The sequence below is a fragment of the Acomys minous genome (assembly GCF_964271855.1).
Source record: "Acomys minous genome assembly, chromosome: 11".
Lineage (NCBI taxonomy): Eukaryota > Metazoa > Chordata > Mammalia > Rodentia > Muridae > Acomys > Acomys minous.
In genome coordinates this window covers 110935770-110962011 of record NC_140492.1, presented here as the reverse complement: position 1 = coordinate 110962011, position 26242 = coordinate 110935770, and the positions used below count along the sequence as shown (strand labels likewise).

Below are 26242 nucleotides of genomic sequence, written 5' to 3'. Positions count from 1 at the left end.
CGTGTGTGTCTGCGTGTTTGAGATATATGCACATTTGCACTTACGGAGCACAGAGGAGAATGTTAGGTGTCTGGTTCTATCTTTCTTTCTTGAAACATGGTCTCTAACAGTACCTGGCGACTGTAAATGTGTGGGTTAATTTTAGGATTCTCTATTCCATTATTTACATGTTTCTTTGAGCCAATACCATGATGGATTTATTTGCTTTTTCTGTCTGTCTGTTTGTTGTTGTTTGAGGCAGGGTTTCTCTATGTAGCCCTGGCTATCCCAAAATTGACTATGTAGACCAGGCTGGCTTCAAACTCACAGAGACCCACTTTCCTCTGCCTCTGGCATTCTGGGCTTAGAGGCATGTAGTACCAAACTCACTTTTCTTTTTTAAATTCTATTTTTTCGTATTGAAAACAATTTTTAACTTTGTATTTTGATTATATTCTTACCCTCCCTAAAGTTCTTCCAGACCCTCCCCTTCCTTACCCACTCAGCTTTACAATCTTTCTCAAAAACAGACAAAGCCCCAGTGCAGCTACAGTCCTCCCAACCAAGAAAACAAAATGCACCAAACTATAACCAAATAAAGAACCCTAAAGAATTGGTGTCCAGTAAATGGTGATCTACTTCTGAACATGAAGCCCTCGGTGGGTGGCATACCCCGTGTCCTCCAATTTTCTGTCTCCCAGCAGGTATAAGTGGAAGTTCGGTTGCTACCTTTTACCCTGGTGGCTAGGTTTTCATTCATTTTTTAAAAATAGAGCAATATAAAATGAGAGAATAGAAACTGTCACATCAAAGTTGGACAAGACAAAGCAACAGAAGGAAAAGAGCCCAAGAGAAGGAAGAAGAATCAGAGACCCATTCATTCACACACTCAGGAGTCCCATAAAACACTAAACTGGAAGGCATAGCATAAGCACAGGGGACCTGGCGCAGACCCGGGTGGGCCCTGTGCGTGCTGCTTCAGTCTCCGAGTTCATAGGAGCTTTGCTCATGTTGGTTCAGAGGCCTTGTTTTCTTAGTGTCCCCCATCCCTTCTGCTCATCCACTCCTCTTCTGCAGTGTTCCCTGAGCTCTGAGGGAGGGATTGATGGAGACATCCCATTTAGGGCTGTGAGATATAATGGCTAGTTGATCATTTTCAGTACTTATTTTAGACCCTGTCCGGTGCCCTTGCTTTTACAACAAAGAACAAGAATCCAGAGCAGCAGTCCTCAACATTCCTCCCGCTTCGACCCTTACACAGTTCCTCCTGCTGTGCTGCGACCCTTACACAGTTCCCCCTGCTGTGCTGACCCAGCCACAAAGCTGTTTTTGTCACTACTTCATAGCTGTCATTTTACTGCTCTTATGAATCACAATGTAAGCATCTGTGTTTTCCAATGGATGGTCGTAGGTGACCCCTGGGAAAGGGGTTGTGACCCACAGGTTGAGAACTGCTGGTCAGAACCTGCTGCCCTCTGTGCTCCAGTGCTGGTAGGGTTTGCAGAAGGAGGCCAAGGTGGGAGGCTCATGAGTTCACTTTCTTAATTATAGTCAATTTCTACCTAGTTTCCCCTGAAACTGAACTCATTATCTTGATTGTAATGAGTTTACTGATTATTCTTAATGCTGTTAAAGCTTTTAACCTCATCCATTTAATTTTTATTGGAGTTTTGCCTAACTTCTCTGTGTATTTTGAAGTGACCATGTGGATTATTTATATGTCAAGTGCTTAGGTTCTTCCACAGTTAGAAGCAAGCGTTCTGGTATTAATACTTGAGAATCTAGAAATAGGGAGTATCATCTTACTTCAACTACTTTTCTTTTACTGATGATCCCATTTTATATGTTGTCTGTTTTCTTGAACACTCATTAATGTATGTACATTAGGCACGGGAAAGATAACAAAAGCCCTGATAGGTTGTAGACCTATCAAATATTAATAAGCCGTTTGTTCAGGGAAATAATGGTGCATATTTTCAACTGCATTGTCATTAGGCCAGTGCTAATAGAGATTTTTTTTAATATTGTGATTAGCTTTTTCCCTTGTTCTTGTAGTCAGTTATTTTCTAGCATGTAAGGCTAACAGAAACACTTTGTTGATCATTTTTATTCATTAAGCCATCATTGGTTTTGGAGTCCTGAATTTTAATGGTCACCTCTTGTTTTCTCTTTGAACTTTGACATCAGGTTGCTCTTCCTGCAGATGAGGATTATATTCCACTTAAACCTCGAGTTGGAAAGGCAGCAAAGGTCTGTACTCTACTATTTGCAAGATTATAAAAAAGAAAACATTTAGGGCTGGGCATGGTGGCGCAGGCCTTTAATCCCAGCACTCAGGAGGCAGAGGCAGGAGGATTACTGTGAGTTTCAGGCCAGCCTGGTCTACAGAGTGTGTCCAGGCCAACCAAGGCTACATAGAGAAACCCTGTATTGAAAAACGAAAAACCAAACAAACAAAAACCATTTCAAATGAGAGTTTTAAGTTTCCTCATTTGTATGCCTTGGAGAAGCCCACTACCCAGGACAGTGAGAACTGAGTGAAGACGCGTGTGAGAAGCCATGGTGATGTGATGAGGGTCTAAGACATTTAAAGACTGCTCATCGTTCTTCTTCAGGAATCTAACGAATTGGTCAGCTTTCTGTCGGAAAAGAAATTGCACATGTATAAGTATTGTTGATAGTTTAAATGTTCAGCAGCTTCGAAAGAAGCCAACGTGTGGCCTGTTTTGTTCTGATGTGTCTTCTCAGTTGTCCAAAGGGGCCTCGGGCTCCCGTGTGCTGGGATGACACATGTACCTCCTGCTTAACGCTGTTTTTATAAAATCTTTAAAGGTTTAAAGAATGAGGTTAATTTCTTCAGAGAACTTTCTCTTAAAAAAGCATGGAGAAGCAAGAATTAGTATTTCTCTGCTTTTACCGAGTAATGCTAGGAATTTTGTTTTTCAGAACCTCAGAGTTTTATCTAGGAAAGGAAGTTAAACATACACCTATTTTGTGGGATTTTGAAGATTTATGATATATGGAAAGTGTGTTGTACATTATCACAAGGCATATAATAATTATTTTTATTATTAAATTAACTGTAAATACTAAAAGAATATAATGAGAAAGTTAAACAACAGATTAAGGCCTGTGCTGCTTTTTAGTCCTCTTTCTTTTCACTCCTGAGTTGTAGTGAACTCATAGAGGAATCCTTGAGTGCTTTGGAAACAGTGTTGTCTTTTGATTTTAAGTGTGCTTAATATAGGTTAGCATTCTCATGTGTCTGTCAATTTCCCTTTATAGGAATACCCATTCATTCTTGATGCTTTCCAAAGAGAAGCCATCCAGTGTGTTGATAATAATCAATCTGTGTTAGTGTCTGCTCATACGTCAGCGGGAAAAACCGTGTGTGCCGAGTAAGTAATGGTCTTTTCAAATGAAATAGTCAAATCACTTTGTTATCTTAGTTTTTGAGAGTTTCCATTGTTTTCTATCTGTAGTCTGCAAATAAGGATGCTTTTGCGTGTACTTTTCTAGGTTATTTTAGGTAACTTTAGTTTCTTTTTCTTGCTTTCATTAAAATATTGAGGGTTTTTAGTACAGTGTTTTAGTAGATGTAACCAAGAGCCATTCCTTTGTTCCCATTATTTGGGAAAATATTTTGCTTTGGCTGCTTGTAAGACTTCGTCTTTATCATTGGTTTTAAGCAGCGTATTCTAGTTTATTTTCATTTACATGTAATCTGTATCTCTGTGTTTGTATGTCCTGTTTGGGTGCCTGTAGATGCCAGAAGATGTTCGATCCTTTGCAACTGCCATTATAGGTGGTGTAAATCACCATGTGGGAGCTGGGAACAGAACGTGTGTCCTCTGGAAGAGCATCAAGAACTCTTAGCTAACCATGAGCCATCTCTAGCTCCCTCAAACAATATCTTTATGCTATACTTTGGTTTTTATATTTTCCTGTGCTTTGCATTTCTAGTTAGGTTGGTTTTCAGTATTCCCACTGAGGATTTTGGTGCCTAAATTAGACCACTTAGAAGTGTCAGGTAATGCTGTGTGTGTTCTTTATATTTCAGCTGAGTCTCATATCTAACGTCTTCAGATTTACTGCTAGTCTTTTGTTTTCTGAATTGTTGAATTTGCCATTAGTTTTATTGAATGAATGTTCCATCTTAACTAGGGTAGTAGTTGTTTTTGTTTGGTTTTGACCTTTTTTCTGGAAGTTCAGTTTGTTTATTTTTTGGTGTTGATCATAATTCCTGATTGAGACTTTAGCTATTAAAGGATTTTGTGTTGTTTTGTCATTTTGGAATTTCTGTCAAGGCCTAAAGGTTGTTTCATAGAGTGTTTCTCTCTCTCTCTCTCTTTCTCTCTCTCTCTCTCTCTCTCTCTCTCTCTCTCTCTCTCTCTCTCTCTCTCTCTCTCTCTGTGTGTGTGTGTGTGTGTGTGTGTGTGTGTTTTGCCTATGCCCAGGGAAGACAAAAGAGGGCATCAGATCCTCTGACACTGGGCCACCATGTTGGTGCTGGGAGTTGAGCCCAGGCTCTCTGTAAGAGCAACCAAATGCTCCTAACCACTGACCCATCTCTCTCCAGCCCATTTTGTTGTGATTTTTCCACTTTTTAATCTATCTGTAGGAGTTTTGTTTCCAGTAGCAGTGGGATCAAACCCAGGACTTTGTGCACTACCCAGGTGTTGCACTACTGAGCTAAGCTGCACACCCCTCAGGCTATAGAAAGTGTTTGTTTGTTCGTTTATGCTGTCAGTACTGTCCATTTCCCTGTTAATATTTCCTGTTTGAGGAATCCTTGGAACATAGTTTCCTATATTTTGAGGGATGCCTTTCTAATAGCTGCTCTCTATATAACTGATTTCAAGCTGTTTTTCTGCCAAATCCGACCTTTGGAGCCACTCGTTCAATCCCTTAATGTCTACTTTCCCCTTAGTATAAATCATACTTTTCCTGTTTCCTGTTCCTTTTTGCTATTGTTAAAAAGTCTGCATTTTAGATAATGTAATGTCTCTATATTCACTTTTCCATGTATTTTTCACTGTTACTATTTGATCTTGCTTGGATAATTCTTAATTTTATAACCTTTCTTTTATTTTGATCAGAGGATGGCTGGTGTGATAAGCATACTGGGCAGGAACTATATCTTTAACAACCTCTGCCCCAGTGTTTCTCTTACATCTTAATTTCATGGTATATTTAAATACTAAACAAAGGGGTTTTTTGTTTTGTTTTGTTCATTTGTTTTTAAATAAACACTACTGTGTTACCTAGGAAAGAACTTTTTGATAATCAGAACCTATCATAATTTTAAACAAAGAAATGATTTGTTAAATATTACATGAAAAAGAATGCATATGTGTTAACTCATTTATGAAACTGGAATGAAAACCCACCCCATTCCTAAGCTTTCTGGTTATTTGTGGTGTTTTATGTGGAAATGGACGGGCAGGGTGAAGGACTCTTGCATGCCTGTCAGAGCCACGAAGGCGTCGTTAGCAAAAACTAGGGTAGCCGCTTGTTGTTGTTGTTGTGGTTTTTAATTTAATTTGGTTTTTTGAGACAGGGTTTCTCTGTGTAGCCTTGGCTGTCCTGGACTCACTTTGTAGACCAGGCTGGCCTCGAACTCAGAGCGATCCTCTTGCCTCTGCCTCCCGAGTGCTGGGATTAAAGGCGTACGCCACCACCACCCGGTGGCGATTGTATTTTTAACTCCAGGTAACAGGAGTTAAAAATGTCCTTGCTCCTTGTAGTATAATAGTTTGTTATAGTTAAATAGACTATGAGTGAATGCTGCCAACGTAAGCTCATACTTGCTGTTCTTCTATTGTTAGGTATGCTATTGCATTGGCTTTAAGGGAAAAACAGCGTGTAATATTTACCAGCCCAATTAAGGCTCTGAGTAACCAGAAATACCGGGAAATGTATGAAGAGTTTCAAGATGTTGGTCTGATGACTGGAGATGTTACTATTAATCCCACAGCATCTTGTCTTGTTATGACTACAGAGGTAACTTTTTTTTGTGACTCACCTAACGTTTCCATTTTAGTTTACTCAGCATAACATAACATAACACAACACAACACAAGTATATCTTCTATTCAGTCCAACACTGGATGATTTATAGCTTTTTTTTCCAGATAAAAATGTAACAATTATTTGTGAGTAGAATTGTTTGAGAAGGGCATAATAGAAAAGTGCGTCATTACATATATCTCTGAATTAATAATATTTACCTGCTAATATGATATAAAAAGCATTTTAATAGTTTATTATTACTATGGCTTGAAAATGCTTAGTTTTTTATATATATACTCTCAAGAATTTGAATATGTAATTTCATACAAGTAGTCACTCTTTGATTCATATGGATTTTTTTTTCTTTTGTTGCTGGGTACCTATTACAATAAGATTATTATAATAGTCAACCTAAAAATATATTCACTATTATACTGAGCTTTTTCTAGTCACTGTTAAGTTTTGCATATAACATGGTTTTGGCATGATTATCTTTACTATACTTGGTACTTAAAAATTGTATATATATGTATTGTTGACAGTGTGATGGAGGTAGATGTTCCACAATGTATGTGTCAAGGTCAGAGGACAACTTTGTGGAGTCAGTTCTCTCCTTTCACCCCAAGTATTGATTTTTGGGGCTTGAATAAGATCCCTCTGAGCCACCTCACTATGCCCTTATCAGGACTTTCTGTACATAGTGTTTTCCGTTTTCATTTGCAGCAGTATAAATGTGTTTCTAGTTTGGACAGTTTACAGAAGGGGTAGCTAACTTTTTGGAGGTCAGTGTAAGTTTTTATCCACTCTAAAGACTTTCACCTGAAGATTTTCTTTAACTCTTAAAAAAAAAAAGGACAGTGATTATTACAGCGTGTCCACGCTGTGAGGCAGAAGTATAAACACTAAAGACCCAGTGTCTCATGTCCAGAAGTGGGAATCTCAAAAGATGCTGTTCACAGAGAGGAAGCTGGCTTCATGATCAAGTCAGCATGCTTAGGAAAGAGAGTAGTATCCTTTTGGATGTTTGATTATCTGGGAAGAGAAGGCACAAATACACAACTGTATATTCTTCAATATTTCCACAAAATAAAGGTATCAAAAAATTCCTCGTTGGAAAAAAGAAATAGTATCTGACTAATTATTGGATGTTATGTTAAAGTCCTGCTACATTTGTTTTTCCCTTTTTAGATTTTGAGAAGTATGCTGTATAGAGGCTCTGAAGTGATGCGAGAAGTGGCCTGGGTCATATTTGATGAAATTCATTACATGAGAGATTCAGGTATATTTCAGGGTTGAGCTAAATACCGTGCATTTTCCTTATGTACACCATATACTAAGAATTGTTGAATTTATTTTCAGTTCTCATGTGCCTAGGATTCTACTAAACTACTATTAATATTCAAATTTAGACATATGATAAAATATTCCCAGTAGGACTTAATTAAGGTTGTTGGGTAAAATTATACCCATTCAGGTAAAGCAAACAGGGTTTAAAAGTACCTTGCTTTTATCGAGACCTCACTAAGATACGTGAGGTGCAGTCCTCTAGTACCAGCCCCTGGAAGGCGCAGACAGCAAGATGGGGAGGTGGGCGTGGGGAGACGTGAGGTCAGTGCTAGTGGAGGTACAACAAGGCCTTGCTCTTCCCCCATAGGAGAAGCTCAGTAATTATTATTATGCTTTCTGGTTGTTGTTGTTGTTGTTTTGTCTTTCAAGACATGGTCTTTCTGCATAGCCCTCTCTGTCCTAGAACTCACTCAGTAGGCCAGGCTGGCCTTGAACTAAGAGGTCACCTGGATCTGCCTCAGTGCTGGGATTAAAGGTGTGAGCCACCACCGCCCAACCCTTAATATGAACGAGTTTAGAAAACTTCTGGTTTACAAGGGCAACATTAGTTTTTTGTTTTGGTTTTTGTTGTTGGGTTTTTAGGGTTTTTTGTTTGTTTTGTCTTGCTTTTGTTTTTGTTTTTGGGGTTTTTTTTGTTTTGTTTTTGTTTTGTTTTTTTGTTTGGTTTTGGTTTTGGTTTTGGTTTTTCAAGACAGGGTTTCTCTATGTAGCCTTGACTGTCCTGAACTCACTTTGCAGACTCTGCCTCCCAAGTGCTGGGATTACAGGCATGCGCCACCAGCCCAGCTAACATTAATAATTTAAGCTAATTTAATTTTGAAACTATGAAATCATATTTGTGAAAAAAAATGAAATAAGGTAGGTATGAAATAAGCAAGCAAAACAAAATTGCTATAAATATATTTTTCTTCAGGCTGTTACCTTACTATAATTAAAAATAAATGTAGTTGCAATTTGGGCTATACTAGGAAATTTAACACCTAAAAGCTACTGTTTTATAGGTACACACCTAAAGTGAGATTGAGTTTTTATTTAAAGAACTGAATTAGTCTAGATCTCATCTTTCCTAATGCTGTGACCCTTTGATACAGTTCCTCATGCTGTGGTGACCTCCCAACCATAAAATCATTTCGTTGCTACTTCATAACTGTAATTTTGCTACTGTTAAGAATTATAATGTAAAAAAAAAAAAAGAATTATAATGTAAGTATCTGTGATACGTGACCCCAAAGGGTTAAGAGGCAGTGATCTGTGTCTTCATAATACAAAGAATATGGTGTAGCTTTCCTTGACCTCTGTGGCTCTTCAGATTCCTCCTCTCCCTCTCCTGCAAGGTTCCCGGGCTCTGCCTAGTGTTTGGCTGTGGGTCTTCAGCTGCTGGGGAAGCCACTCTGATGACAGTTATGCTCGCCTCCTGTCTGCAAATGTAGCAGAATAGTGTTAACAGCCTGGTGGGGGCTCTTTCTCATGGCATGAGTCAAGTTGAGCCGGTTGTTGGTTGCTGTTCCCTCACTTTCTGCGCCCTCTTCATCTCTGCACCTCTTAAAGGCAGGACATATTGTGGGTCAGAGGTGCTGTGGCTGGGTTGCTGTCCCCATCCCTCCATTTGAAGTCCTGCTGGCTACAGGAGGTGACCGTTCCATGTTGCACATCCCCTGTTGCTAAGTCTTAGCCAGGGGCACCCTCAGACTGCTGGGAGTCTCCAGCGTCCTGGGTCTCGGGCTCATCCTAGGGATGACCCCACACACGGTTGCAGTTCTCTCTCCTGCTGTCCTCACATAATTCCTCCTGGTCCTTCTCTGCCTCCTTTCCAGCCCTCCATGTCTGTTTCATTTCCCCTTCTCGGCGAGATTCCAGCATCCTTCCTTGGACCCTACTTGTTACTTAGCTTCTTTGGGCCTGTGGCTTGTAGCATGGTTATCCTGCGCTTTATGGCTAGTAACCACTTATGAGTTCACACCATGTGTGTCTTCTGGCTCTGGTAATCTGGTCCCATAGGGGTTCGCAAAGACTGAACCACCAACCGAAGAGCATATATTGGACAGACGTAGGCCCCTTCACATATGTGACAGATGTACAGCTTGATCCTTTTGTGGGGCCCCTAACAGCAGGAGCAGGGCCTCTGTTGCCTGGCTTTAGATCGTTACTCCCTAACTGAAGGAGGTGCACCCACTCCTATTACAGCTTAATATGCCAAGGCCATTTGATATCCATGGAAGGTCGCCCCTTCTGAGGAGAAACAGAGAAGTGGGGAAGGGAGGGAAAGCTGTGATTGAAACGTAAAGTAAATAAGTTAATTAATAAAAAAATACAACCTTTGCTAAATCCATACAGGTACTTCTGAATATATTTTCTATTTGCTTTAAAAATCATGAGTTCTGGGCCAGCTAGTGAATTAAGGCTCTTGCCACTAATGCTAGCAATGTGAGTTCAAGCCCAAGGCCTGTGTAGCAGGAAACAACTGATTGTTCTGATCTCCAAACAAGTGCCATGGCATACAGCACACACACACATTCATACCCTCCCTCCCTCTCCCTCATCCCTACCCCTCCCCTCTTATCCAAATCATGATAAGGAAAGCTAATTATGATTAAAAGATATTAACTGTAAGTCCTGTGGCTCAGTGCTAGAGCACTTGTCTGTCATGCATGACGTCCTGGGTTCAAGACCCAGCACCATGGTAATAAGTAAATGACTAAATAAGTAAAATTTAAATGTGAAGGTAAATATAATACTGTGTAAGTTCTGTAAAAAGTTGATTATTTATTAAATATTCAGACGCAAATGGGATAAATTCATGGACTAAAGAGCCATTATTTTTGAAACTATATTTAAAACTTTGAAACTGTATAAAAAATCCAACTAGGTATTTTCAAGTCATTGATAATAATAAGCTATTTAAATACTTTTTAAAATTATCTGGATATTTTTAATTTAGAGGTACACTTAATGTTTATTAATTAGATAGGATAATTTAATTTAATAGGACATTTTAAGTGAACTATGCTCATATCAAATCTACTATTCGTCAGGTTTGTCTTTTATTTCCAGAGGTCATGAGGGTGATGTGGGTAACATGCCGTGTGGAATAGTAATAGCGCCTTCCCAGGTGTGTTGCTGTAATGTCCTAGGTATCATTAACCTGTTTCTCTAAGGGAAGTGGAAATGCTATCAGTGGCCTTGCTGCCGGGCTCTTGTGTGTTATGGGAGGGATACAGCCTGGAACTGCAGTTTCAGAGTCCGCTCGGCATGTGCTGGCTCACTGTTGTATCCACTCCGTAGATCTGTGAACTGAAGTGGGTTTCAGAAAGGGTCTGTGGCCATAAGTATGCTGTGTAAGGTGCTTTGTATGTTTAGTTAGTAAGCTTCAAAGAAAATAATTCAGATACTGCCACTTAGCTAACACTAAATTCCTACTCTGTTTTTGTTCTCAGAGCGTGGTGTCGTGTGGGAAGAAACTATTATTTTGCTTCCAGATAATGTCCACTATGTCTTTCTTTCTGCTACTATTCCAAATGCTCGGCAGTTTGCTGAGTGGATTTGCCACCTACATAAACAGGTACTTGTGCAAATTAACGTCTTTATTGTTTAAAAGCGTTTCCAGTTGGGCTTGCCATATCCTTCTTAAACATTTTCCTTATGCTCTAAGGATAAAGATGATGGTTTAATGTTAATCTACTTCTTAAATCAGGCAGCTTATCAAAATATTATACTAGTTAGAAGCTTCCATTTCTGAGTTCCATCTCCAATCCAGTATTAGCTAAGGCTCTAAGAGTTGGACTTTGGAATCTCATTTCCTTTTTTAAAAAAGATTTATTTATGTGTTATGCATACAGTGTTCTGCCTGCAGGTACACTTGCAAGCCAGAAAAGGGCACCAGATCTCATTATAGACGGTTGTGAGTCATCATGTGGTTGCTGGGAACTGAGCTCAGGACCCTTGGAAGAGCAGCCAGTGCTCCTAACCTCTGAGCCATCTCTCCAGCCTGGAATCTTGATTTCCAAAAAGTTGCCAAGTTATCATCATCAAATTGCCATCATCGTGATGATCTGCCAAGTTTGGAAATAATGTGCATTTATTCTGACAGTGAGCTCCAAGTATACAGTGAAGAGGTTTTTAAAATTTTGTTTTTAAGGTTTTGGTACCAGAAAAACCTACTCATCACTAGTTCTTATGTAAATATGTTCACACTTAGTATTCACTGTTTCTCCTTTGCATTTTTTAGTACAACTTTAGTGTCAGTGCAAGACTTTGCATGTATCGAATACTTGTTTATGAGAGTTGAACAGGATATTGGCTTTATATTTTGTACTTGTTGTGCCCTGTGACCTCATGAACGTACTTTTATGTATGGGGTGGCTGGTCTCATTCCCCTTCTCTGCTGCTTCTGTAGCACAGAAGCAGCCCAGCGAGCCTTCCCATGGAGCCTGATTCCTGCTGTTTAACAAAAGAACCCTGTGCTACAAGAATTTTGTCTTGCTTTTGTATATCAGGGATGCCTTGCGTCACCGCATTAGGCCTCTGTAGCAAGAGGGGCGGTGTGGACTTACACTGCGCTAGGATGAGCCACTGGGGGAGTGACCTTCAGGCCACGTGACGGCCTTGGTCAGGGGCCTGATACATGAAGGTAGTGGTGTGAAGTACTGGCCTGTGTATTTTTCCATTCTTCTCTTGCCTAACTTTTAAATTTATTTGAAAGGGTTAAATTCTTGTGAAATACTTAAGCCAATTTTATTTTCTCAAATTGTATTTTTGTTGAGTAGGTCAAAGATGCAGTTTTGCCTTGAAGAATATAATTCTCTTTAATTCTTTCCTTTTACAGCCCTGCCATGTAATTTACACTGATTATCGGCCTACTCCGTTGCAACACTACATATTCCCAGCGGGGGGAGATGGCCTTCACCTTGTGGTCGATGAAAATGTAAGGGAATAAATCACTTGTCCATATATTGTCATTTTTTAATATGTTGCTTTTCCTTAATTTTTGAACTGCAGAAGAGCATTAACTACCCACTATATATGCACACACACATTCTCCCCCTCCCCTCCCTCTGGTCTAGATACTTTGACTCTTTAAGAATGGTTATTTTAAAATAATTTTATTTCAGAAATTCTGGCGGATGGTGCTGTGATAGTACTCACCTGCAGTCTTGGCTCTTGAGAAACTCAGGAGTTTGAGGTCAGCTTAGTGAAATGGTGGTTTAGAAACAAATTGTTGTTGAGATGTTTTTCTTACGCAGAGGTTTACATTCTTCCATCTCAGTGTCTGCAATGCCTAGAATGGGCTCTGATGGCCCAGATAATTTATGTCTTTCCTCCCAGGCTCAGTTCCCCTTTATCACATTTTGTTATCGCAAGTCACTTATTTTAAGTGGCCTTGGTTATAATTATTGTCACATTACAGTTTTACTCTTTGGAGAAACTTTATGTTTAAGAAATGTTTAAATTATGGTTAAGTACTTGGGAACTCACCATGTGGGTTCCAGGACCCAAACCTGGGCTGCGAGAGCAGATTCTTCTAACCTCTGAATCATCTCTCTAGCCTTGGCTAGATGTTTGCAAAGTTGCTCAGAAAATCATATGATTCTAGGGTGACTTCAGAGAAGATAATTTTAACACTGCAATGCAAGTACTTCGGGATGCCGGCGATTTGGCCAAAGGAGACCAGAAGGGGCGGAAAGGAGGGACAAAAGGTACCTTGGGACTTGTTTTTAGACACGAGTTTGCCTGCGTAGTGAATAGCTAAGTTACTCCAGGTTGTTTTTTATTTGATGGTTTTTGAGGAAGCTGTGTAAAGATACAGATGAGGCATGAGAAAATTGGATGGATCAAGGGCGATACGGTTTCCTCGCATGGCACTAATTTAAATGATATATATGTACTTTACAGTTTACCCACATAAAGTGGGTAACTAGTGGGTTCGTGTATATACATGATTACACAGTCACTGCCATAGTAAGCTTTAAATGTCCAAATAATTTACACACTATGAAGTTCATTATTTAAAAATGTGCAACATGGGAATTTCTGTGCATCGGTTCCTACTGCCTAATTCTAAAGCAGTTTTCTTCAGCTCCTCTCCCCAAACCATGTGCATTAACAGTCACTCCTCAGCCTTTCTCTCTGTACATCTCCGTCTCCGTGGATTTGCCTTCTCTGGATGTCTCAAAAATAAAATCACGTGGTCTTTTGTAGCTGACTCCTTTGAATGATGTGAGACTTACACAATTATATTATGTGTCAGCACTTCACTCTCAGTGTCTCTGTGATCAATAGCATTGTGTCATGAGGATATACATTGTTTCAGTAGATAAGGAGTTGTTTCAATTTTTTTAGATTATGAGTAGTAGTGCTGTAAAATTTGCTTGTTTTTGTGGGATTATGTTTTCTTTTTTCTGGGTATGTATCTAGGAGAATTGATGAGTCATGGGGGAGGTTTACCCTTTTGATTACTGCAGATTATTCCCCTAAGCAGCTACTCCACTTGGCATTCCTCATGCTGCTCCTGAGGAGTGTATCTGAGCACCATTCCTCATGCTGCTCCTGAGGAGTGCATCTGAGCACCATTTTCTTCCATCTCTAGGCCGATATTTGATTATAATTCTCCTAGTAAAAGTGAAGTGGTGTTTCAGTGAGCTCTTCAGCTCTATCTCCCTGTGGCCACTGATGTTAAACTTCTTACTCTATACTTTCGGCATCACATGGCATGGGATAAATACAATAATCCTTTGTCTATTTAAATTTTTTACAAGATTAATTTATTATTATTTATACAGTGTGCTTGCATGCCAGAAGAAGGCACCAGATCTCATTATAGATGGTTATGAGCCACCATGTGGTTGCTGGGAATTGAACTCAGGACCTTTGGGAGAGCAGACAGTGCTCTTAACCTCTGAGCCTTCTCTCCAGCTCTTAAATTAAAAAAAAAAATGGTGTGTGTGTGTGTGTGTGTGTGTGTGTGTGTCCGTCCAGAAAAGGGCATTGGGTCCCTCGGGGCTGGAGTTTGTTTGTGAGCCACTTGTCATGATTGCTAGGATCCCATTTCCTGTCCGTGATAAACAAGGGCTCTTAACTGCTGAGCCATCTCCTCAGCACCCCGTTGTCTGTCTTTGAATTGGATTGTCTTTGTTGAGTTGTAAAAGGTCTTATATTCTGGATAGACCAATATCAAGTAGACAACTTGAGTTTTTTCCATATTGTAGTAGACTGGGGTTGTTTCCCGCCCCCCCCCCCACACTTACTGCTTATATCTATTAAAAGTGCAGAGTTCTTCATATTGGTAAAATCTAATTTTATTTCTTGCTATAATTGCTTCTGCTCTTAATATCAGAGCCAACAATGCTCTGGCTATTTAAGAGCATAAAAATCTTTATCTTATTTTTCATTATAGGATTAAGAAAATGTCACAGTTATATTTAAGTCTATTGTCTATTTTGAATTAATTTGTGGTGTGTTTTATTCACCCTTTGCAGGTCCATCAAATGTATTCAAGATTGTGAAGATGATTATGGAAAGAAATTTTCAACCTGTAATTATCTTCAGTTTTAGTAAGAAAGATTGTGAAGCATATGCTCTTCAAATGACTAAATTAGATTTTAACACAGGTATTAAGAATTTCCACATAGTTTTAAGTTATGTCTAAATTAGTTTAAAATGAATTTTTGATAATATACGTACTACATATATATTACTAGCATATGCAGTTTGCTCATAGTCATAGTAGTGTGTACTTAGCGCCTTCGTAAAAACTTAGAATTCTCTCAGTTTCTTCGCCCTCCATCTCTCCTTGGGCCTGGTGCATGCTGGGCAAGCACTGTCTCTCTCCAGCGGAATCCTTGGCCCGCTCCGGTTTTATTGGCAGATATAACTGCATGGCTCTGGACTAAAGCAGAGCGCATGACTGAGAACCACTGCAGCCTCACCTCCTGTACTTCATCACTGCAAGCTCAGTCTGCGTCTGCCTGATTCATTAAGACCAGGTCCCTTAGCCAGGTGTGGTGGCCACGCCTTTACTCCAGCACTTGGGAGGCAGAGGCCAGCCTGGTCTACAGAGTGAATCAGGGACAACCAAGGCTACACAGAGACACCCTGTCTCAACCCCTTCCTTCCCCCTCCCCCCTCGCCCAAAAAGAGTAGGTCTCTTGGTTGGAATAATTTATCAGATGTACTGTCCTTCATCCTTACAGCAATCTGGGGTCACTCTTTGCCTCAACTATGCTGAATTTCTCAAACATTTAGCAAGTATATATTCACTGTACATATACCTCTCTTAAAGTTAAGCAGCTGGGTAGTAATAACCCTTGCCAAGACTGCCAGCTCAGTTACTAAGTTTTGCCTACTGTGTATGCAATTCAAATAATAAATAGTAGTAGCTCTTGAGTAATCCAAAAGTAATTTTAGTTTTATCCAGATGTGGGGATGCACACCTGTAATACTAACACTTGGGAGGCTGAGTCAGGGCACTGAATGTGAGGCCACCTTGGCCAGCATAGTAGACATTGCCTCAAAACAAAACAAAGAACTCAGGATATCCTATTTTCTTTATGTACTTTAAAGTCTTTTCCATTAGAAAACATGAGATGGCAGGTAAATTGCTTTGCTTTAACTTTCAGTGTTATAATTACCAGGTGTGGGTATTCTTAAGGACTCAGGGTTACGTGATTAATATAACAAATATTTTTTGAGACTCTGTTACTTGGTTGACATAGTAAAGAAAGAAATGTAACCACTAACAATTTGGGCTTTGGGATTGTTACTCTACAGGTAAGTGCAGTGCACACTAAGCCTCTGTTACCTCAGAGCAGTAACAGGTAGGTCAGAACAATTTAATGTTGCCCCTAAGTCGCTTTGGAGTTATTACTGTAGCACTGGCTGGCCTAGTCGTCATGGCAGCACCCCTGCCTCGGCCTCTTGATATTGGTACTATTTTTATTAACTTTTTCATGGATTACTAGATGTGTTTCAAGGATAGTAAATTTTATTATGTTTGGGCTTTTTTGTTGGTTTGTTTCTTTGTTTTTTAAACTCTTACTCTTTTTAATGAGTGACGTTTAACTGGCTCATTATTTATGTGCCCTTTAATTTTTTTCATAGATGAGGAAAAGAAGATGGTTGAAGAAGTATTCAGTAATGCAATTGACTGCTTGTCTGATGAAGATAAAAAGCTCCCTCAGGTGAATTACTGCCAGTTAGTATGGGTCTTAGCAGGTAGCATATATAAAAACTCATAGTTACTTATTTTATTGCCCTGTGGCATTATGGGTTGGCCTGTGCTCTCAGACGTCACCTTCATATCCATTGCCAGTCACTGAAAAGGTGCCAAGCAAGAGTTGCCACCTGAGGGAGTTCTTCTCTAAGAGTGTACCTAACATAATGCAGAAATTACTTCTTATACTCCTGTGTTTAGGTCACTGACTTTCTCAGTTTATAAAAACACTGAACAAGAGAGTATACCTAATGAAAACTATCTTTAAGAAGTGAACATCTGCTTTGCTTTAATCTAGTGCATATTTTTCCTTTCACTGCTGGAATTAACTGGGCTCCTACAATATGCTGACACTTGGGTTCCACTTCCAGGGATTTTTGGCTTAATTTGACTTAATTGTTCTAGTTTGATCCGAGCTGGTAGAATCTCAGTCCCCCTCCCTTCCCCCTCTTCTTAATCCCCATATGATCTTACTGGGCATCCACAGTTCACTACTACAGCGTTTGACTAAGGTAATGCATGAAAGTTAGATTGAAGCAAAAGCATAATTTGGAGGTCATACTGTGTTCTACAAATGAACGTGTTGGTTCGTAAAGGATTAGGTCACCTTAAGACTACATGAGCATGTTTCTTGGTTTTTTTATTTTTTTATTTTTTAATTATTATTTTTGGGAGGGTTTTAATTTTGGGGGGGAGTTGTTTTTTTAACATTATTTTTTAAATACATTATTTATATTTGTGTAAAATTTGTATAAAATACATTTTTAAAAAAACAGTATTTGTTATTATGTATACAGTGCTCTCCCTGCATGTGCACCTGCAGGCCAGAAGAGGGCATCAGATCACATTATGGATGGTTGTGACCTACCATGTGGTTGCTGGGAATTGAACTCAGGACCTCTGGAAGAGCAGACAGTGCTCTTAACCTCTGAGCCATCTCTCCAGCCCCAAAATTAACTTTTTTTTTTTTTTTAAATATTTATACAATATTCTGCCTCTGTGTGTGCCTACATGCCAGGAGAAGGCACCAGATCTCATTATAGATGGTCGTGAGCCATCATGTAGTTGCTGGGAATTGAACTCAGGACCTTTAGAAGAACAGCCAGTGCTCTTAACCTCTGAGCCATCGCTCCAGCCCTTTTTTTTTTGGTTTTTTGAGACAGGGTTTCTCTGTGTAGCTTTGGCTATCCTGGACTCCCTTTGTAGACCAGGCTAGCTTCGAACTCACAGCGATCCGCCTGCCTCTGCCTCCGGAGTGCTGGGATTAAAGGTGTGCGCCACCACCGCCCAGCTTTCTTGGTGTTTTGAATGGTGTTTTGACTTAGAAATTTTTAAATACTTTCTTTTTGAGGTGAAAGGTGGGTATTGAATGCTTGTTCCATGTATTTAACTCAAAACCGTTTCAATGTGGGGTTAGGCAGCATTAATGAGGTGGTGCTCTTCAGTTATTTTCTTTTTTCTTTTTTTTTTTTTTTTTTAAGTGTAAGGTTGGTTTTTTGTTTTTGTTTTGTTTTTTGATTTATTTATTTATTTATAGGAGTACATTTTAGAGTTTAATGTTCTATGGCTAGAGTTTGAACTTCCAATATCTTTTGAGTTTATTAGCTTTTTATTGTTGTTTTGTTTTTCTGTTTTTTTGGGTTTTTTTTTTTTTAGAGATAAAATTTGCTGCGTTTAGCAATGCTCTTGCACCAGCCTCTGGAGTTGCTGGGACTGTAGGTGTAACCCTACATGCCAGTGTATGCACACAGATCTGCGGTTACAGCGTAGCTTTGTGTAGGAGATAACATCATGTTTAAAACTGAGATGCTACGAAATGTGTTGGTTTAAGCATGGATATCATATTAAAGTTAAAGTTAGGCTACGATCGTATTTCGAATGTAATATGTTAGAATATGACTTGGTTTTGCTTTTACTCTGGGAAGGTCTTTAAAAAGTGTCCTTAAATGCAAATGTTTTCTTTTTTGGTTACTCATTTTTTTTCAAGTTTGCTATTTTAAATTCTTTTTTCCTTATAACATAAACATTATTCCAAACTTACAGGTTGAGCATGTACTTCCTCTTTTGAAACGGGGGATTGGTATTCACCATGGAGGTTTACTTCCTATTTTGAAGGAAACTATAGAAATTCTCTTTTCTGAAGGATTGATAAAGGTATTGACTTGTTATGTAATTTTTTTTAATGTGTCAAGATTGTGTTGTATGAGCAGTGTGAAAGTTGTAGTGAGCATGGCACACAGGCGGCTTTGCTGTTGTCTTTGTCTGTCTGATGTTACTTGCTGGAGGCCAAGCCTAGCACCCAGTCCCTGTCAGCAGACTGCTGGATCTTGTCCTGTGCTGTCTCTTCTGTGTCTGTGTTGTCTTTTTCTGAGGCAGTGTCTTACTGTAGCCCAGGATGCCCTGCAAGAGCAGTCCTCCTGCTTTGCCTGTTAGATGCTGGGATTATGGGTATGAGCCGTCATGTCTTACTAGTTTTGTGATTTATTTGTCTGCTTTCTAAGCAGTTAGTTTGTATAGAATGCCTTAGGAAGGCTGCACGGAATGCTTTAGGTCATGAACTTGACTTTACATATAATGCCATATCAGGCTTATAACTTTGGAGGTAAGTGGAAAAATTATAAGTGACATTACCTCGCTGTAGTACAGGTTTGTGGAATGTGCTACTTATTTATTAGGCTTGGAGTTGACTGGGTAACTGGTTTTTCTTTCTACATCCATGATTAAAAGGGTTAGTTTAAACAAGAACTGTTTGTTACACGAAAGAAGGGGGTGATTTAGGATATTCTGGTTCCATTTTTAAAACTCCGACTGATGCTCATACCTAGATATGGGGTATTAGAAATGGGAAACACCCTCAGAACGTAATCACTTATGTGTGGCTTGTCCTGAGTCCTCAGTCTTATGAAGAAGGGCTTTAGTGAAGGGCTCGCATCTACACCCACACCTTGGGAAGTCCTTGTTGATGCTCTTCTGTAGATGTAAAGTTCGCTAAGTTTAATGATTATTAGACCATTTTTTATTAAAGTATGAGTGATAATTGCAGGTTGTTGAATTCAAGTGAAATAGTTGTAAGTAAAATAAAAAGTGAACATTCATCCTGCCCCCTATTTCCCAGAATGTTCACTGGCAAACATTCAAATATTAGGTGACTTTTTCACAAACAGAAGGTTGTTGTATCACCGTGTTCTTGTGACATATATGTGCGGCTCACTTTCTAATGACTAGTATTCTTCTGTATTTTATCTTTCTATTGATGAATACTTAATACTTTATTGGCATATAACTTTGTATGTCTGTACCAACTGTTTTTGCTGATAAAGTTTTAGAGTTCAGTAGTCAATGAGTCTGTACTGCCCTAAAACATAATTTTGAAGTGATTTTCAGAACTGGTTCATTATCAGTGAAAAATCCAGGAAAACTGGCTACGCTTAGAAAGGTGCTTGATTGCCTCATCTTTGTTCATCTGTCTGTTGTGTTCTCTCCATTTGCTTTCACTGAGATATAAGAAAGACTTAACAAATGTAAAGAAAAAAATATTTACTAGTTATGTATATGAAATACTGTAATAGATCAAGAAGTTATCTTGTCACTTAACTTGATAGAGCCTCAATAAAAAATTAAGTTTAAAAATGAATGCTAGCTTTATTTAGACTTGAAAATTAATTGTTTTTACCTTAAAGTCGTTAGTTAATAGTATACTTGCTGTTTATTTAGGCCTTATTTGCCACGGAGACTTTTGCCATGGGGATTAACATGCCAGCTAGAACTGTTTTATTTACAAATGCCCGTAAATATGATGGGAAGGATTTTAGATGGGTAAGTAAATTATATTTTGTTTGGTTGGTTTTTTGTTGTTGTTTTGCTTTGTTTCATTTTGGTTTTTCTTTTCAAGACAGGGTTTCTCTGTGTAATAGCCCTGGGTGTCCTGGAACTCTCTTTGTAGACCAGGCTGGCCTCAGACTCACAGAGATCTGCCTGCCTGTACCTCCCAAGTGCTGAGATTAAAGGTGTGTGCCACCACTCTCGGCTAATTATATTTTAAAATAATAACTAATCTTCATTAGTTATGATAAGACTTTGGCTCACATCATTGAAATTTTAGTTCCAAATGTTTAAGAGCTTCAAATGTAAGTGGTGTTCTCCCAGTCTGAAAATCTAAACTACTTTAAAACCTAAAACTTGAACATTGATATAATGTCTAAAAAGTCTTGGACTTTGAAACATACCATTTTTAGATTTTTGGGTCTGTGGGAATATCTTAAAATGTGAAATACTTCTCACTCCAAACATGTTAAGAAAGAAGTTCCATCAAGATTAGGCCTCAGATCCTTTGCACCCAAACCCCTCCGTTTTCCTTTAGAGGACAGGTTTTAGTGACAGGCTCCGCGGCTTACGGCACTGTCTAAAGCAGCCCTACTGAAGTGGCTGTAGTCCAACCACTACTTAGCCCTGCACCCTTTGAAAGAGAGGACCATAGCAGTTTACACATTGTCCTTTTCCAAGAAGGAAGGAAAGTTGCATTGAATTGGACTAAAATAAATCTAATCCCAAGGCAAGTACCATATTTCATCAAGTGGTTACCAAGCTTAAGATACCGATATAAAATGTTAATAGGTAGAAAACAAACCTGGGGCTATGTGTGGCGGCTCATGCCTATAGTCTCAGCACTTGGAATGTCAGACTATCCCAGTCTGTATATGTGAGCTTGAGGCCATACAGGGTTATACAGGGAGACCCTACCTCAAAGTAATTCTAGCCTGATGTCTTTCTGTTCTAAGAAATACTGTAGGAAAGCTACAACCACTGGAGTGGGCTGGAGACATGGCTCAGCATTAAGAGCACTGCCTGCTCTTGTAAAGGACATAGCTCCATCCTCAGCACCCCAGTGGGCTAGCATCTGTGACTCCAGTTCCAAAACTCTGTCACCATTTCCTAACTTCTGTGACACTGCGTTTTATAGATATGATATACAGGCATACAACCAGGTGAAATGCCTAAACAAGTAAATAAAACTTTTCTTTTTCCATTTTAAAAAACAAGTCAGTAGAGAAGTCTTAAAATCTTATGAGAAGATAGCCCTTAAAGTAAATGGTGGAGGAGTATCTGCAGGCAGGTGAGGGAGCATTGGTGGTGTGAAGGCAGCAGCAGTGGTGGAGGAGTATCTGCAGGCAGGTGAGGAAGCATTGGTGGTGTGAAGGCGGCAGCAGTGGTGGAGGAGTATCTGCAGGCAGGTGAGGGAGCATTGGTGGTGTGAAGGCAGCAGCAGTGGTGGAGGAATATCTGCAGGCAGGTGAGGGAGCATTGGTGGTGTGAAGGCGGCAACACTGGTGGAGGAGTATCTGCAGGCAGGTGAGGGAGCGTTGGTGGTGTGAAGGCGGCAGCAGTGGTGGAGGAGTATCTGCAGGCAGGTGAGGGAGCATTGGTGGTGTGAAGGCGGCAGCAGTGGTAGAGGAGTATCTGCAGGCAGGTGAGGGAGCATTGGTGGTGTGAAGGCGGCAGCAGTGGTAGAGGAGTATCTGCAGGCAGGTGAGGGAGCATTGGTGGTGTGAAGGCGGCAGCAGTGGTAGAGGAGTATCTGCAGGCAGGTGAGGGAGCATTGGTGGTGTGAAGGCGGCAGCAGTGGTAGAGGAGTATCTGCAGGCAGGTGAGGGAGCATTGGTGGTGTGAAGGCGGCAGCAGTGGTAGAGGAGTATCTGCAGGCAGGTGAGGGAGCATTGGTGGTGTGAAGGCGGCAGCAGTGGTAGAGGAGTATCTGCAGGCAGGTGAGGGAGCATTGGTGGTGTGAAGGCGGCAGCAGTGGTAGAGGAGTATCTGCAGGCAGGTGAGGGAGCGTTGGTGGTATGAAGGCGGCAGCAGTGGTGGAGGAGTATCTGCAGGCAGGTGAGGGGAGCGTTGGTGGTGTGAAGGCGGCAGCAGTGGTGGAGGAGTATCTGCAGGCAGGTGAGGGGAGCGTTGGTGGTGTGAAGGCGGCAGCAGTGGTAGAGGAGTATCTGCAGGCAGGTGAGGGAGCGTTGGTGGTGTGAAGGCGGCAGCAGTGGTAGAGGAGTATCTGCAGGCAGGTGAGGGAGCGTTGGTGGTGTGAAGGCGGCAGCAGTGGTAGAGAAGTATCTGCAGGCAGGTGAGGGAGCATTGGTGGTGTGAAGGCGGCAGCAGTGGTAGAGGAGTATCTGCAGGCAGGTGAGGGAGCATTGGTGGTGTGAAGGCGGCAGCAGTGGTAGAGGAGTATCTGCAGGCAGGTGAGGGAGCGTTGGTGGTGTGAAGGCGGCAGCAGTGGTGGAGGAGTATCTGCAGGCAGGTGAGGGAGCGTTGGTGGTGTGAAGGCGGCAGCAGTGGTAGAGGAGTATCTGCAGGCAGGTGAGGGAGCGTTGGTGGTGTGAAGGCAGCACTAGAAGCAGAATGTACAGTTGACTGTGCAGTCCAAGCCGAAGGTCACTATTTGTCATTGAAAAAAAATGGATAGCTCTTTACCTAAACTTTTCTCTCAAAATTAGTGATTTATTTTTTTCAGCTTAAAGAAGTTTCCTATAATAATTATCAAAATCCTAAAAAGTAATAATGATGGATTTAAGGGTAAGCATTATTTTTTTTTCCATTAGTTAATTACCTTTATTTTTAAAACACTTATATGCCAGTAGTAATTATAAAATAAATTAGCAATTCTTCCAGGAGTTTACAGTAGTGTTGAGCCCCTATATGTCTCACAATAACACATGTATGCATATACATAGACATGCCATCTCCTACCTACTACTTGAACCCCAAACCAGATTGATTTCTCCCCTATCATTTCTAAGTACTGTCACCCATAACTACAGATTTATGAAATCCTTGAAGGAATAGTGGCAATTTTCCAAGGACATGCTTTTAAAACACCAACTAGGGGTGGTGAGTGATCCTTTCACAGCGTATCGTAAGACTATCAAAAAACAAAGATATTTATATTAAAAATCATAACAATAGTAAAAATACAATTTTGAAGTAGCAACAAAATAATTTTATGGTTGCAGGTTATAACTGTATTAAAGGGCTGCAGCATTAGGAAGGTTGAGAACCACTGCTTTACAACGTCATTCAGTGGCGACTGGAGAGATGGCTCGGTGCCTAAGAGCACTCACTGGCTGCTCTTCGATAGGACCCTGGTTCAATTCCCAGCACCTACATTGCATCTCACAACTGTTTTCGTAACTCCCGTTCCAGAGAATCTGACACCCTCACACAGACACACATACAGACAAAACACCAATGTACATAAAATAAAAATAAATCTTTTTTTTAAAAAGCCTTCATTCAACAATGTGTGTTGATATGATCCTCAGTGCTGCTTTAAAAGAGCTGAAATCCTGTACATTAAAGTGATTTGGTCTCCTCCCTAGACTCCCTCCCCATCCCTGAAGACCCGTTTTCCCGAGGGAACTACCAAAATCATGTGTGTGCAAAAACCAGAGACTGAAGCCCTTGAGCTTAGGAGCTTGGTTGCACTGCAGCACCTCTCTGAGCCAATAGATAGTTGTGTGCATAGGAAAACTAATTTTGTGTCATGGATACTAGATCAAGTAGATAAATTAAAGTGATCTATGCCATTCAATATCATGATTATAAAATTTGAAGACTGATTATACTACAATGCAGTGGTGCCTTTAGATTCTGCTCAGATTTTATTGGGCGGCTTTCTGAAACTTCCTCCTCTTCTTGACAGTCTGTTTCATTGTTTTTCCTGGTATCTTCCTTGTTTCTATGCTGTCGGGAGTGTGTCTTCTTATAACAGTGGTTCTCAGCTCTTCCTCAATCAAAAGTTTAGCAAAGAAAAGCCAGCAAAATCTTGACTTTCTCTATAGGAGAAAAGTACACAGGCACGTGTAGAGATCGTGGCAGGTTGATCATGGGGTTCAGTGCTGCTGCGTCTAAGATGCTACTTGCCTCTGTTGGACAAACACGGGTACAGGATGCTAGTATTTTGGCTTGTGAGTTTCTTTACTTTTGTAAGGCCAAAAAGCCTGACCTTTCCCCTCTAGACTGCTCTTACTGACACATGGATCTCCTAGACCCTAGAGACACCTACCAAGAATTGTGCTTTCCCCTACAAGGGCCAATTTCATATTAATTTAATTTTGAAGAATAAGAACCTACTGTGGTCATGTAAGAATATTAATTTAATTTTGAAGAATAAGAACCTACTGTGGTCATGTAAGAAGTTACAGTTGTTGGGTTTCCTTTGTAGTTAGCTTTCTTAAGTTTTTGTTTTTTTTCAAAACATCCAGCTGAAAGGTATTTTTTTTTTTATGCCAGTGAATTTAGCTGGTGTTTCCTGGTAGCTGGTTATCAAAAATTGACAGTTGGTTTAATGCAGAGTTAAGACATTTTAGAACTAAAATTTAAGTTTCATGAGATTATCACATACTTTTCATTTTTGTGTCTTTCCCAAAAGTTCATTTTTTAAATGGTTTTTGAAATATGTGAATTGTTTGTAAATTCTACCATAAGAGAAAATATCAAGATATATTTTTTTAAACCCAGATTTTCTCCTAAACTTGAAAATGTCATATGCAGATTTCCTCTGGTGAGTACATCCAGATGTCTGGTCGTGCCGGGAGGAGAGGGATGGATGACAGAGGAATTGTGATTCTTATGGTGGATGAGAAGATGAGCCCGACAATCGGAAAACAACTACTGAAGGTGAGGACTGAGGGTTTTCTTTGTCTGCCTGTCTGTGTGATTGTTTAAATCACGACTTCTAGGGATATACTTTAGTGACTGCTTTATGTTAGTTTTGTTGGCTCCTGTGCCTTTCAGGATGAGTTGATGGTCTAGAACTGACTTAGGAGGGCAGGAGAGGCAGATCACTTATATTGTTTACCTAATAGGCAAAGAGCAGTCAGCAGTTATGCAGTGGGAACAGCTGGACAGAAAGACAGACAGAGCCTTCAGATTTAGGGTACTCTGTGCCTGCCTCCTCTGCTGGGCAACTCTCTCTCACCAAGAGAATGGAAGTAGTGTTGTCAGGGGTCTTTACCTTTGTAAGGGCGAACAGCCCAAAACATGAGTTCAGTAATTACTTTTGGTCACCCTGTTTAATTATAAAGACATCCTAATCATAAGCCCTATGTCTTAATTTCCTTTTTCCTTTTTCCTTTTCCTTTTTTTCTCACCATTTATCTTATGTGAGGGATGGGAATGTGCCACAGCTCACTTGCGGAGGTCAGAGAACAGCCTGCATGTGTACCTGCTGAGCCATTTGGCTGGCATTTATTGTGCTGTGTTTTGAATAGTCCGGGATTTCTGTTTGTTTGGTTTGTTTGTTTTAGGCACAGTCTCCTAAAGTCTAGGTCACCTTCAAACTTACTAGCTTTTAGGCTGCCTTTGAACTCCGTCTGGTCTTCTTGTCTCCATCTTTGGAGTACAGTTATGTGTCACCATGGCTCGCCTTTAAAGAACTTCTTAAGGAAGTTGGCTTTGGTTGCTTTTTATCTATTTCATGAGAAAATACAAACCTTAGTATAAAGTGCATGATTGATTTTAGTATCTGTATGTAGGGAATTCACTTATATCTTATTGCCAAACAACGTCATGAATAATAATGGAATTATATGCAGGAATATTTAGGTTGGTAACTGTAGTAGGCCATACTTGGTGTGGTGCACCATTGAACAGGAATGATAACACTCATGAGCAAAAATATTAATCTAAGGTACACTGAGGAAA

The 26242-nt window shown here is 40.1% G+C and overlaps 1 protein-coding gene across 1 annotated transcript in view; it reads left to right on the top strand.

Annotated features, from left to right (window-relative positions):
* MTREX (Mtr4 exosome RNA helicase) overlaps positions 1 to 26242 on the top strand; it is a 70182-nt gene that overhangs the window by 9130 nt on the left and 34810 nt on the right. Inside the window, exons 4-15 of the mRNA XM_084801025.1 lie at positions 2167 to 2229; positions 3265 to 3377; positions 5808 to 5982; positions 7180 to 7270; positions 10773 to 10897; positions 12161 to 12259; positions 12929 to 13031; positions 14811 to 14942; positions 16432 to 16511; positions 18587 to 18697; positions 20258 to 20359; positions 25091 to 25216. Of these exons, the coding sequence (XP_084657151.1) occupies positions 2167 to 2229; positions 3265 to 3377; positions 5808 to 5982; positions 7180 to 7270; positions 10773 to 10897; positions 12161 to 12259; positions 12929 to 13031; positions 14811 to 14942; positions 16432 to 16511; positions 18587 to 18697; positions 20258 to 20359; positions 25091 to 25216 (1320 nt within the window). The remainder of the gene's footprint in view (positions 1 to 2166; positions 2230 to 3264; positions 3378 to 5807; positions 5983 to 7179; positions 7271 to 10772; positions 10898 to 12160; positions 12260 to 12928; positions 13032 to 14810; positions 14943 to 16431; positions 16512 to 18586; positions 18698 to 20257; positions 20360 to 25090; positions 25217 to 26242) is intronic.